General features: G+C 29.3%; 1 protein-coding gene across 1 annotated transcript; it reads left to right on the top strand.

Moving 5' to 3' along the window:
• Positions 1 to 11517: 11517 nt before the first annotated feature.
• LOC8278609 (probable indole-3-pyruvate monooxygenase YUCCA4) lies at positions 11518 to 14850 on the top strand. The gene is made up of 4 exons (XM_002515547.4): positions 11518 to 13158; positions 13283 to 13531; positions 13689 to 13811; positions 14325 to 14850. The coding sequence occupies exons 1-4, from the start codon at positions 12496 to 12498 to the stop codon at positions 14553 to 14555; spliced, it is 1266 nt and encodes a 421-aa protein (XP_002515593.2). The 5' UTR covers positions 11518 to 12495; the 3' UTR covers positions 14556 to 14850.
• Positions 14851 to 15227: the final 377 nt, after the last annotated feature.

The following is a 15227-nucleotide window of genomic DNA, read 5'->3' as shown; positions in this document are numbered from 1 at the left end:
AAATATAAAATTAAAATCATTTTCAATTCTTACTACAAAAATACCAATCAAGTTATAAAAGTTCGAAATCAATTAAAATACATATGAAAACACATAGAGAAACCTCTAAATACAACATATCATATATGTGAAGTTTTAAACTCAGCGCAGCCATTAAAAATAAGAAAAGAAGAACTATTTCTAAGTAGATAGAAGTTGAACTCAATGTTATTCTAGCAGGGATATCAATCTCCAAGAATTGGGGGGAAAGGGGAGTAGAGATTATATAATAGATTTTCTTTTATTTTAAACATAATTATCAAGTTTGAGTTCTCTTTTTTTTTTTTTTATAATTGAAAATATAATTACTTAACATTTATATCTGTAGTTAAAAGTAAATACTATTAATCGAAATGCCACAGTTTCGTTTATGTGAACTCTATCTAAACTACATAACATTCTGGTTTGAAATAAAAAATAAATAAAATTCACCTCCAAGTGATTTTCTTTAAAAAAAACAAAAAAAGAATAATCAAGTAAAAGCATTAGCAATAAAAAAACAATAAAAATATTCACTAAATAGATGTAAAATTATAATTAGGGTGATTAGACCAAATCATGATAGATGAGGAAGTCTCAAAATTCCGGATTATGTCATCGCCTCGGATTGTGCAAAATAAACAGTTACTATGAAAGACAGTAATTGATTGCACAATCAATCTCTTAATTATAATGTCATAATTGTGACTCGTGTCGACTCCCCAGCCGTTTGATCAACCCCGAAGTCCGTGTGATGCCTCTTTATCAGGGCCATTCAACGGCTAAGATTCTACCATCACGCTTCAGTCAAATCTTTGCCATAACAAGCAAGTAAACAGTGAAAGGCCTGGTGACGCGTGGCTGTTACTGCAAATGACGAGATTAACCTCTCAAATCAAATCAAACTTCACTAATCCTTATACTAAAAAACGGGTCACTTCAAGTATAAAAGAGTGTTTTTCTTTTCTTTTTTTTCTTTAATTACTGGTATCAATGTCGAAGGCGTGAGGGCTGTTTTGGTCATTTCGGCAGTCAGACACAGACAGAGGGGCAGTACACTTGCACTACACCACTTGAAGGGTTGTTGAGATTCTATAGGAAGAGACGAAATAGTTAATGACACGTGACTTGCAGGAGTGACGGTGAGCTTAGGTCACGTGACATCAGCCTCGCCTTCCGGGCCGGGGATAACCCGTGACGCAAACTTGACCCTGGCCCTATGATTTATATATGTGTCCGTACATCTCTTGCTCTGTCTCAGTACCCCTCTCTCTCTATTTTTCTCCTTTTACAGTTCCATATGTGGAAAATTTCTAAGACTATAAACATAAATGTTTTTCTTTTTTTCTTCTCATATTGAAAAGAAATTAAAAAAAAGGACTTTTAATGGGCGAGGTTTCTAATCTTTACCCAAAATTGTCTCATTTTAAAAATATTTCAAGGTAAATAATTAAATTAATTATTACAAATTAAAGCTTTCTGTTGTAATTACTTTAATTTGCATCATAATTTTATATTTTTCAATAATTTTCTCAGATCAAACTATAAGATAATATGTAATATATTAAATTTATTCTTTTGACTATTTTACATTCCACTAATGGATATATCAATAGTTGCTCGAGTGAGTCCATATTTTTCTTCTTCTTCTTCTTCTTCTTTTCAAGAAAAAAAGGATAAAAATGCAAAATATGGCAAATCTCATACGAATATTTATTGTTATCGCGTCAAAATATATATACGGTGGAAATAAAGAAAAAAGGAAAACTTATTTGCTTTCTTGAAAGATCATTTTCGGAGTTAACACTATAACAAAATCCCAATTCTTTGTTCTGATTCATTTCTGAGAATATTGAATAGTGAGGACGAAACGTAATTACAGGTAATTGTATTTGGACATGGGAATGCATGGAAACCGCACAGGATTATTGGGAGGAGTTTGTTGTTTTCTTTGATCTCACAGCAGCAATTGTGAGTTATGAATAGTATTAATCACACAGAGTTAATGGCAAAGATGGGCTCGCCCTCCTAAGATATCTTCTTCATTTGTTGGAGCCATACATGTAAAGATTTCATGGTGCAAATCACCATTTTAGTCTGCCAAAACAACTGTGACGACAAGAGGATATCTATACATAGAGAGAGAGAGAGAGAGGATCCTGATAATCTTATTGCGTGGATAAGGACTTTCTAGCACTGTATATATATCTAGGACATGCTTGTACCAATTTCAGACCATTAGCTACTTGGAAGATGTTTTTACAAGAATGTTTTGCCGCTTCATCACCTTCTGCAGTGAAATTCTAAAAAGATAATACATGAAACGCTAGACAAACATTATAATATATAAATATACAAAATTTATATCAACGATTCCCAATACCATAAAAAATAATGATATAACTATTTAAATTATATTATTAAAGAAAAGAATCAATTTTTAGGTGTTGTATTGAGTTTATTTCTCATCACAAGCAAGCAATTCATACTGAGATCAACGGTGGTGTAACTCCTCATAGTTATATATTTACTCACTTAAATAATGAAAATTCAAAAAAATCCATATTGTTATATTATTGATTTGACCTACTAAATTTTACAATTCTAAAACAATTTGATTTATTATTAGTTGATTATGGATAAATTTATAATATATTAATTTACTTTGGATGTTTGCACTCCATTAGTTTAGAATACATATTTATTTAAACTATATATATATATATATATATATATATATATATATATATGTGTGTGTATATGTGTGTGGAATATAAATATATGTAAAAATAAATGTAAAAATATCTATTCATTTAAAACTAATAAATATATATTAATCATTTATTAATTTGACGTATAAGTAGAGATATACACATAAACGAAGTATGTATAAAAAAAATTAATGGATACAATATATTTTGATAGGTAAAAGATTAGATAAGTGAAAGTAATGAAGTATATATTCTGCTCCATCATCAATTCGATTTTGCAGTTGATTCAGTTTAAGAAGTTTGACTCTTGATAATTCAGTTTTGTTTTTTTTTTTTTTTTAAACGAAAAGGTTTCAAAGCATAAAGATGGAAAAAATGATGAAATCCACGCCTTGTTCAGTTCTTCCACTGGCATGTGGAAAAGAAAAATGAAAGTTACATAAACAAATAATTAATGATGGTTTCAGTCTTCCAATTATTAATTAGTACTATAGCATTAAGCTAGCGGACCATCCTCTACATATGATTCATTATTAACCTATGTTTTGGTAATGACTTTAGACTTTTACAGTTTGCCACATGAATTGCTCAACTACACATATATATTTTAAGAAAAATAAAAATAAAAAGTTAATAATATATTCTTTATATTTCACCTTTGGTTTTAAATAATATATACTTTATGTTTACATCAATTAAACATAGATATTATACTGATTAAAGGTGATAGAAACACAACTATATTTTAAAATTATAATGGCAGAAAGTAGTTAACTGTTATTGACATTTGATCTAACACTACCTTTGTCGGTAAATCCCCTAGTGTTTTTATTTTTATTTTTTTGGGTTTTCATGCTTTTTAGGATCTTGGATAACTTAATTACTTGACATAGTTTATCAATCTTACCCAAATTAAATCATTATCATCACATGATTCTGAATCACTTTTTCGATATTATAATAGATTAGCATAATTAGTGGATTAATTTACCGCATACTATATGTATAGTGTTCATCATTGCTCTATTAATATAAGATAATTGAGTTAAATTATAGATCTTCACTAAATATTTTGTGTTAAAATGTTACTAGCTAGCCATGTTAAACGGTTCGATTCGAGCTATCATGCATTGAATTGATAGCCAACTACATTAGTGAAGACAATCCTAGAAAAATAATATATATATATTGGTGCATGGATCTAAAATTAATCGAGATGCATTGTGTATATTATATTTGAAGGAATGTTTCCTTCTTTATTCATTAATATAAAAAATGAAGTTGTATTGTGAAGCATACATGAATAGACTATGTGTCATTTCGACCCATCGAAGAATTTTAGATAAAGACTTTATAAAATTTATAAATTTAACTTAAATTTATTATTTGATAAGTAAAAAAAAAATGATCTAAATCCATAATTTTAAAAAAAAAATCATTATCTTCCAAAAGTTTTCATTTTTTAGAATTTTAATTTCCTTACCAAGAGTAAAAAAGTCCAAAATCCATAATTCTAAAAGAATAGTAAGCTGTTAAAATTATTATTTTTTATTTCAATATTGACCTTAATAAATTTATTTTGTCCTAAAATTATCTTTAATTTTAAATAAAAATCTATAATTTTTTGTTATATTTAATCTAAATAATTATTTTTAATAATTTATAGATTTTAATTCTACGTATTTCAAAATTTGTCAACCCAAATGTACTTAGATTAATGTACTTTCAGTCTTACAACAAAACTACAAAGGAAAATGAAATTATTCTTTTGCCATATCATAGATTAAATATTTGCAAAAAAAGAAGACATGATTTCTTTTTAAGCTTTACTATTAATCGAGACAAGGATTTTGCGTTTTGTCTACAATCTTCTTTGTATAAAATAATTACCAGTAATTTCTATATAACAGTTATTCTTTTTTATTCCATTTTTTTATTTTACTAATTTTCGAGACCCACGAGTAAACAAAGGTTTTACAATTAGTTAAAACCATTTACAGTTCTTTCATTAAGAAATAAGTATGTGATCGTGAAATAATTAATGCAGTGACTAAATATTGTATGTATAAATAATAAATTAATTGTATATATATTACAATAAATAATAAAATAATATGTATATATTAATATTTTAAGTTAATTTTGGATGATTAATGTATATTTAATTATTTAATATTAATTATCTATTTATTTATATATAATTGAAAAAATATATACAGAATAGGCAAAAATTCTCGTAGCGATGTTATCTGTAAATTATCAATGTATTATAAAACATGCTCGTCAACGTAAAATAGTACAGATATTGCATGTGCGGACTAATCTATTATGCTATTGAATTCTTATATTTGGAACTTGGATAACCTGCCCATAAATCTTCTTTTATCAGGATGGTTCCTTATTTTAAATTTTCTTGTATTTGCAAGAAAAAAGCCCTTACTTCAAGTGGACGTTGAACAAGCATAGAATATGGAAAGATTGATATTAGTTAAAATCAATGTGGAAAGACAAACATCTCTAAAAACAGCTAAGAATTGGAAACCAAGTGGATCGAAGCTGCTTAGATCCACGTACCCAAACAGTACATATCTAACCGACGTTTGCTAGGATTATAGTCTTATACTTTGACGCCTAATTAAATCCCACGCCCGACCTGTTCATCTTTGTCCCTTAGCTTTAGACAGCTGCATGCTCAATATTTCTCTCAAGATAGGGCTGCTGCCCTTTCCTTTTCCTTTTTCTTTTTCTTTTTAGGAAAAGAGCGAACACATCATAAGAACCTAAGTGTCTCCCAACTTAGATTGTTTTCTTTTGTTTTGTTTTAAAATATATATATATAACACATGCACGAGTAGCTGTAGTCTTTAAGAGATAAAATATTTAGGGTTGGCTATAACCACTATTGTGTAGCATAGGACACGTTTTCATTCTTAATTCACACAGCTATGCGTTTATATATATATATATATATATAGAGAGAGAGAGAGAGAGAGAGAGAATTTGATGGTTTCTGCTGAACTTTTGATGAGTTTTGATACGAGAATACTAATCTTTTCAATAGAAAAAGTATTATATAAAGAGTTTAACAACCACTTGAATGTTCAAATCAGTAAACGGAAATTTTTTTATCTAAATTTGGTATATACACCACAACTAATAGGAGAGTGACACATATATATTTATGTTTTACACTTAAATATTGGATGATTAACATATATTTTTATTATTTAAAGTTAATGAATATGTATTAATCATTTGTGAGTTTGGTGTATAAGTGAGGATAAACACAAAGTTTGGATAAAAATTTTATTTTTATATATATATCAAACCGATAGATGATTGACACATATTAATTAGTTTTAAATAATGAGCTATATATCAATTATTTAATACTAAAGTGTAAAATACGCATATCTCTCTCTATATATATACAAGCATGCAGTACGTCGTCATCAGGTGTGTGACTAAAATTATTTCAAATATACGCAGCTGATAATAGATAAGAGAAGTAAAATAGGATATGTAACACAATAATAACTAAATGATGAATGTATCCAATAACATTGAATTACCCGATAATTGATGCCACATTATCTTACAGACAACCTCAAGTGATGCGGCAATATTATTTAATGTGAGTTATTTTTGTTAGATTGATATCTTAAATCTATTTCAAAAACTTCCCTATAAATAAAATATGACTTATTCTTAACAACCGCAGGGAAAATGTTATATGCCATTGTAGTGAAAATGGGGGATCATATTGAGTTTGCTTAGCAAAGAGAAATGGTGACGCATTACAGTTCTGAATTCACATATATTATATTATTATTATTATTATTATTATTATTATAGTGCATAATGTAATTATCAACAGTTGACGCCTCAAATTTTACAACCACCTTTCAAACATCTTCCACCTTCTCCCTTCATCTTTAATTTAGTATATAGTTTTTTAGTCCATTTTAAAACAATTTTTCTTAAATAAATACATAAATAAAAAAAAGAACCAGAGCTGTAACCTTCCTAAGTGACCGATTTTGCAATCAATCGGTGGCGCCAGGCGCATAGAGTGAGGAACATACTGTTGTTCTTGAGTATGGTTTCTATAATTATCTTTATTTGTAGCCTGCCAAGACGTGTTAAGAGCTGCCAACACCATGTTTAAGTATTTAGACCCTCCATGCATATATTTAAAATGTTACAAATTTTTCAGCATTTTAAAGGTGAAGAATTGAAGATATCATTATGAACCAAAGAACAAAACAAAAGAAGTGAGAGTAATTAAGCAATTGCAATGGGTTTTGATGTGTGTATTTAATTTTTATTTGGAGGTGTCAATTGCCACCACTTAGTTAACAAAGTAGTTTAGCAAGAAACAATCCTGAAGGCACCGACTTTTAAAAAATAAAAAGCGACATGATGCATTGATCATATATAAGAAGATAACTTCTTCTTTTTTAAGGACATGGCATCTAATACCATACGATATATATATATATATATATATATATATTATGATTACGAATTTTTATATATGCAACAAGTATATTCCAACAAATATAAATTTCAGATTCAATATTTCAACAAATATAAATTTGGGATTATGGTTCAGTGTTAAAGAAATAAGTTTGTAAATTTTTAATTAATTGATTACTTTTTTTATTTTTAATAGAAAATTATTTTTTATCAATAGACCGACATACAATTAAAAAAGAACATTTTCCTTTGAAATATGAGAAAGAGTGTCACCAACTTTCTATTATTTTTACAAACTATTAATTTGATCATCAAAGCAGGCAATGCTTTCGTCCTATTTTCTCTGTAATTTGTAAATATGCCCTCTTCATGGATCCATTGGTAAAGCTCATCCGTTTATCAATAATAAAAAGAAAAAAACAGATATAGACACCTGTTGACACACATTTCATATAAATGTATACGTATTGTTTCTATTATTCAATTATATGTCAATCATTTTATACATATATTCAGTCCAAATTCATGCTAATTTATATTTAGAGTTAGAGGATGATACTGGTAGAATTTGAAATGTGCAATGTATATAGTTCTCTTTATTATTATTATTTTGTGGGAAGTCCATTAAATTTTTAGTAATCAATTAAATAATTTTACTTGCACAAATTAATGTTTTGGAAGCCGGTGGTACACGCTAGTGTTTAAATTATTTTAAATTGCCAATAGTAGGTTTCCACGAATTTTCTAATTTGCAACCCACAAAGCTTTCCAAATTAGTTTTATGGAAAAGAAATTAAAAAAACTTTTCTACGAAAAAGAAAAAGAAAGAAGACCTATTAAAAACCCGCGTGGAAAGTCCGAGATCGGACGGCTGCTGATGGATTAAATAGTACGTGGCAAGCCGTATTCCTAATGCAAAACAAACTAGCGCAATCCCCCTCAAACTTCCACGTGGCACCTTGTTGAATAATCTACGTGGCAAACCGTTAATGCACCCGGCCACTACTGCTCTCCAAGCGCGTCTATCGCACTCGGATTGTTAATTGTTCCTTATTTGTTTTTTTTTTCGTTTCGGATGCAAAATTGTTAATTGCCAATTAATTATTTTATAAGAAAAGTCAATAGACAAAATTTCTAACATCCGAAGCTTCGTATCAACAAGTTTGGAAGAAATTATTTGGTTCAACTGTCTAACAAATTAAATTTGTTTATTATACTTTACATTATAAAAACATTTATTCAATTAATATGAAAATAATTATTGTTTTATTTAGTTTTGCACTTTGGATATCTTATGGTTTATTAGGATTGACCAATTTAATAAATGTATAATGAGCTAAGCCTATAGTTCTTGGGTCGAGACATCTCTCGCACAACCTTTTCCGATTTAATTTCTAATAAGCCCCTCTTTTTATCAAGAACGAGATTATGGATAATATTATAATTAGTGTGTTAGTCTAATGATGAGTCAGATTAAATATCATAATTCAAAGCTCATTAATTATTTTTAAAAACATAAATAATAGAGTATCAGTATTGACAAATTCAAATTATATTATTTTAATCTAAAACTATTTAAAAAGTGAACTGTAGGATTTACCTTTAATTAATAAGATAGATACATAGGTTATATAACTCGGACATATTTTCCACAATTAATACAAAATATCAAAAGAATTATTCACTCAACAATTCCTATAAATAGAAGGAACCGTACTGGACAAATAATATATGAGGCGAAGAGAAATGGATGAGCCATAAGGAATAATTTTGCTGGTGCAATCTCCCAAATCGTAGAATCAAACTTATTATTCATAAATACATTGAATAAATAATTATAAAATAACAATTCCTTAAAGAATTTGTCACAAAATTATTATAAATAATATCAAATATAGATCTAAATATTTTAATCTAAATTTTTGGGAAAAAAATTTTCATAAAATAATCAAATAATAAATAATAATAATAATATTTAGTTTCATTAACAGTTTTGTATTCTCTTATTAACACACTAAGAACAAAATAATGAATGAAAGATGATGTTTCTGTCTTTCTTTAATTACTCAAACTAATGAAATAATAAAAATTTTCAAATCAACATAGGTATAACAAAAATGATGTTTTTAATGTAATAATCTAAATATTTTTATGACAATTATAAATATTAATTTAATATGATGGTTAAGCAATAATTAGAATTGAAACTAATGAAGACATATTGATCAAAAAAACTTCATTCATTAGATATAAAACTAATAAAGTTCATAAGGAAATAGTAATAGCAAATTGCCTAATATCAAGAACTAGCCTAATATCTCTAATCCCATAACCATTAATGTTTGTTTATTCAACACTAAGTATGTAGTTTATAATAAAGCAACGTAGTTTATATTGATTTAAATTAACTATATTATACACAAAATTATATTATTTTTGTACATAATTTTTATTTTATTATTCTACTTAAATTAATTTATGATAAAAAAATAAATTAGTAAGATATTAATAATAATTAAATGTATATAATCAAATGTCAACTTAATTAACAACGTTATTAAACTAGCACTTGTTTATGTAATACTAAAATTATGCAATTAGTAAATTTATAATTAAAGTCTAATTTGTTATACATATTATTATTAAAATGTAATACAAGTTGAGTATTATGATCTATATATTTATTTTATATTTCAATTAGAATAATTATTTTTTAAAATAATTTATTGAACTAATTCACAAACTTTTAGACGTACTAATACACATGCCGACTCGCGAGCTCCTTAAATGCGTTGGATTGCGAGCTCCTTAATGAGCCAGCTCACGAGCTCAGATAATCCGAACACTATTAAGCTCGAGCTCGATTCATTTATCCCGATGAACAAATTCACACAAGCTAACCGAGCTTCGAATAGCTCGCGAGCGGTTCGGCTCGGCTCATTTGCAGCTTTATCTGCTTCACTCATTAACAGCCATATTATTGGACAGACCAGCTTTCTTCTGTGCCTCTTCTCAATTACTCATAAAAGAAGCACCAGTAGATACAATATGGTTTGGCAGTTGACAGTTTGCTCTCCACACAATATCATTTTTGTGGTTCCAAATACCCTAACAAATAACTACAACAGAACAACAGTTTTTCAACCTACACCTCTTAAATATGAACTTGATCTAGCTTAAGAATTCAATGACAGGCCACAAACAAAACCCACGGAAGAAGCACGCCAGTGCCCATTTTGCAAAAGGATACACCACCAAACCATGAAAACTTGATTCACACTCATCTGGACAAACCGGAAAAATGTCCACTCGCCTCTTATTCTAATTGTCAGCATTAGGGAGGATACTATCGTTAACCATAATGAAAAAAATTAGTCTAATTGGCTATATAGATGTAGATTGAGAGACTACAAATTTATTATAAATAAATAAATCTATATCCGACACCTATTTTAAGTGACAAAATCATAAATTCTTTCACATTAGATATTTTTTATTTTTATGGTGAATGTAAATACATTATCACCTTTTATTATATTATTTACACTTTTTATAACTAATGTAAAGAAATAATTATTTTCTATTGTATAGTTTGTATTCCGACTGGCCTCTTATGTTTAAGAATTGAAAATAGAAGTTTACTAAGCCCGTGAAATTACATTTAACCATATTAATCGGGAAAGATAAATTAAATAAGAGTGTTTTTATACTCTTATTTATCGAGTTTGTGAAATATATTTTACAGGTCGTAATCATTTAGTTTGAGATTAAGATACTAAAATGTATAATTATGACAAGGAAATAAAGAAAAAGAAAAAAGAAGAAGAAGAAAACTATAGAAAAGAATAATATTTAGCATCATATCATCATATGGCATGAAATAACTGTCCAGAAAGAGCATGGAAAGCTACAGCCTTCTAACATCATATTGATGCAATACTCGAGCAACAGACATCACCAGAAACTACTTGATCATATATCCTATTTCCTACCCGAATTCACATTAAACCCCACAATTTTTAATACGCAAAAATCTTCCAATATGCTTAAATGGAAGCTCAACTAATGTATAATAATGTGCCTTTCAAAAAAGAAATTGTAATGTACGAAATAAAACTAGAACTGATAATTTTTGCCCATATTATTACAATAATGCGAAATTATTTTAGGGTTCATTCCAAAATTAGGATCCTAAAATTAAGACCCAAAAGAAGAGATTTGATTTTATTTATAATGGTTTATCATATATATTTGATCTGGTTGCATTGTATTGGTAAATACAATTTTCAGATATTCTTTTAAACATTCAACCATTTTTACAGAACTGGACATATAATTTCCTTTACTCATTTCCAATGTTGACCCCGATCCTTGCCTAGGCTCTTGAAGCAGGGCATGGAGAGTACGAGAAAGGCCCAATCCGCACTGGACTGTCCGTCGCCTTTCCTAACAAGCGCCTTTACTGCCGCTGGTATTGTTAAATGAGAGTAGCAGCAACCAGCAAGGCACCAAATATATATTTAAAAAAAGAAAAATGAGGACTGATAATAAATATATTGGAAAAGAGAAAGAAAGAAAAATTGAATGGAGGAGGTCACATAAATGTATTTATATCTGATGCTTCACCCATTGCCTACTACTACTGCTACTACTACTACTCCACTATAACCTCTTTAAAAGAAAAATATTAGAAAAGAAGAGAAAACCTCTGCAGTGCAGGCACAGACTGAGAAGAAAGAACCTTGAGAAACAGAAAACCAAATCCTTTTCCTTTAACTTCACGCCTTCATTTCATTTCCTTACTACTACACACACAACCCATCCATCCCCCTCTCTTCTCTCTTTGCTGTCTTCACTTTTCTCTCTCTTTCAAACGCCCTCTCTGTTTTACAGTCTCTGCTTTCTATATATGCATTTATAAGTTTCTTATAACTTGTGCAACAACACTTCCACGCGCCTCTCTTCTTTCTTCTTCTTCTTCTTCTTCTTCTTCTTCTTCTTCTTATTGTTATTGTTATTACTATCTAGTCTTCTGTTGTTTCTCTTTGCTTTCTATCTTTGACAAGATTTTGCTCACAAGGAAAGAAAACAGAGCTTTACTGATTCAAGAAACAGGGCAACTATAAGGCAAAGTTAAAGATAAGGGGTTCTTTGATCTTCTTTTTTTATTTTTATTACTTTTCTTATATTACTATTATTCTTTTCTTGTTTTCTTTGACCAAAAAAAGAAGAGAAAATCTTCATTTCTTTCACTTTTTTTTTTCTAAATTTTCTTGGGATTTTCAACATGGCTTCTTGTAAAGAGCAAGAAAAAGTTATGTTTTTGAACTTGAAACAAGAAGAAGAAGAAGAAGAAATATGGATTCAAGGACCCATCATAATAGGAGCAGGACCATCTGGTTTAGCAGCAGCTGCTTGTCTATCCCAACATGGAGTTCCTTCTTTAATTCTTGAAAAAAGTGACTGCATAGCTTCTCTTTGGCAAACAAAAACATATGATCGCCTTAAACTCCATCTTCCTAAACAGTTTTGTCAACTTCCACTCCTTGGCTTTCCTGATAATTTCCCTAAATACCCAACGAAACACCAATTCATATCTTACATGGAATCCTATGCTTTACACTTCTCAATCAAACCCAAGTTCAATCAAGCTGTTCAAAAAGCTGAATTTGACAGTATTAATGGGTTTTGGAGGGTGTACACTCAAGATCAACAATACATTTCTTCTTGGCTTATCGTTGCAACTGGTGAAAATGCTGAGCCCGTAATACCTGAAATTCCTGGCATGGAAAAGTTCAGCGGTCCTGTTGTTCATACTAGTGTTTATAAGTCTGGTTCTGAGTTCAAGAACCAAAGGGTTTTAGTTGTTGGCTGCGGTAATTCGGGCATGGAAGTTAGCTTAGACCTCTGTAGGTACAATGCAATTCCTCACATGGTTGTTAGAAACACAGTAAGTCATCTCTGTCAATCTTCTTTTCTTCCTTTTATTAATCCGCAAGAATTTTGAAGTTATCGGGTATTTAATTTTCAGTTCTTTTCTTTCTTTCTTTCTTTTTCTTTTTGATGTGATACAGGTGCACGTCTTACCTAGAGAGATGTTTGGCATGTCAACTTTCGGAATAGCAATGGCTCTTCTTAAGTGGCTCCCTTTAAGACTCGTTGATAAGTTCTTATTACTAGCGGCTCATTTCACATTAGGCAACACTGATCAATTAGGCCTCCGGCGCCCAAAAACTGGCCCAATTGAGCTGAAAAATGTCACAGGAAAGACTCCGGTCCTCGACGTTGGCGCATTGTCTCAAATAAAATCCGGGAAAATTAAGGTACGAAATTGATGAATATGCAACAAAATAATGAGGAAGAGACTCAAACGAAACCACCCTTTTTTAAAAAAGAAAAATTATTGTTTAAGTGCAGCTTGTGTTACTTTTTAAATCTTTTTATGCAATACTTTTGGTACTAATGTTGTTAAGGTTTCAGGTGATGGAAGGTGTAAAAGAGATAACAAGGAATGGTGTAAGATTTATGGATGGACAAGAAAAGGAGTTTGATTCAATAATCCTAGCAACTGGGTACAAAAGCAACGTGCCTACTTGGCTCAAGGTAAAAGAATTAAAATACAAAATAAATAAATAAACCTGACCTGTTCATACCCTTTTATTTTTAGTCTTATTTCTATCCTTCTCTTATATGAATCATCCATCATTTTCTGCCTTTGGACACATGCACAGAAGCCAGAAGCCTGCAAAATCTCTCCTTTTTCTCCATGCAAAAAAGAATAAAATCAGTTAGGTTCTGTTTGGGGTTACTACGCTTTTTTGGAACGTACCCTCTTTCTTTTTTTTCTTTTTTTTTTTCTCTTCTGTTTCTCCATAGGAAAGAATTGTTTTGTTTGTGGGGTTTTATGATATGTTGCTTTCATGATATATACATACATAATGCAATTTGCTACAGATCACCTAGAAAACTGTCCTTTTTGCTATGCTGTAGAGGGAAGTTTGAAATGGGCAGTTACCACTTTCTTTTTAAGATTATAATTAATTAATGTAGATTTTGAAACTTAGTAACACTAATGTAAAATGTAATAATAGTGCTAATTGAATGTTCTGATGGCAGGGATGTGATTTTTTCACAAAAGATGGGATGCCTAGAACGCCTTTTCCTAACGGCTGGAAAGGAGAGAATGGATTGTACACAGTTGGGTTCACTAGAAGAGGACTGTTGGGAACGGCTTCTGACGCTGTCAAAATTGCTCAGGGTATAGCTGAGCAATGGAGGACAATCAAGGGCAGTACTAAATCTTGGAATTCCCATGTTATCCTGCTTGGAAAGATCATAAGTAAATGATTTTGAAGAAATCAGTTCTTTCTTTTTCTTTTTCTTTTTCTGAAAAGAAGAAAAATTGGTAAATTTCATAGAATAGGGTTGTTCTTTTTTCTTTACATGGGAGATTTTACTGTTCAGGAGGCAGGACTAATTCTCAATTTTCTTCTTTTTTTTTTTTTTTTGGGGGGGGTTGCTTATGTTAATTTGGTTGGTTCTTGTAAATGCACCAATTTTGTATGAAGGGTTGACATCCACTTCTTCTCATGTATCTTTGTTAACTTTGTACAAAATAATTTCATGACTAAGACTTTGTTCATTCAGTTTCATATGTAGAACAGCTTTATTTGTATTTACCATACATACTCCTTAAAATCATATATACTGTAATTCCTCATTCCTTTTGTTTAGTCTTTTTCTACATTGAGAAACTACAATTTATATTACCCAATAATTATTCAACATGTTAGCTAGCCATGCAAAGTCATGTGAGATAATAGTATTTTCAACAATATTTTTTATTAAATTATATATAATTAAATTTTTTATTTTAATTTAACAAAAAGTTTTACTCTCTATTTAAATTTTATTAATAAAAGAATAAGTAAGAAAAAACAATATAGATACTTAAAAAAATATCTTTAAAAGTCATTTTTATAAAAGAAAATATAACTCTTAAATTATTTTAGAGAAAGA

The sequence above is a fragment of the Ricinus communis genome, chromosome 3 (genome assembly GCF_019578655.1).
Source record: "Ricinus communis isolate WT05 ecotype wild-type chromosome 3, ASM1957865v1, whole genome shotgun sequence".
Taxonomy (NCBI): Eukaryota; Viridiplantae; Streptophyta; class Magnoliopsida; order Malpighiales; family Euphorbiaceae; genus Ricinus; species Ricinus communis.
Note: the sequence above shows the minus strand (reverse complement) of the source record. Positions and strands in the feature narration are given on the sequence as shown.

What these genes read in the sequence shown, in the direction of transcription:
- LOC8278609 (XM_002515547.4), top strand. Translation starts at nt 12,496, where the DNA reads ATGGCTTCTTGTAAAGAGCAAGAAAAAGTTATGTTTTTGAACTTGAAA. An exon ending in ACATGGTTGTTAGAAACACA is followed by an intron (nt 13,159 to 13,282) that starts GTAAGTCATCTC and finishes GATGTGATACAG; the next exon opens with GTGCACGTCTTACCTAGAGA. An exon ending in TAAAATCCGGGAAAATTAAG is followed by an intron (nt 13,532 to 13,688) that starts GTACGAAATTGA and finishes TTAAGGTTTCAG; the next exon opens with GTGATGGAAGGTGTAAAAGA.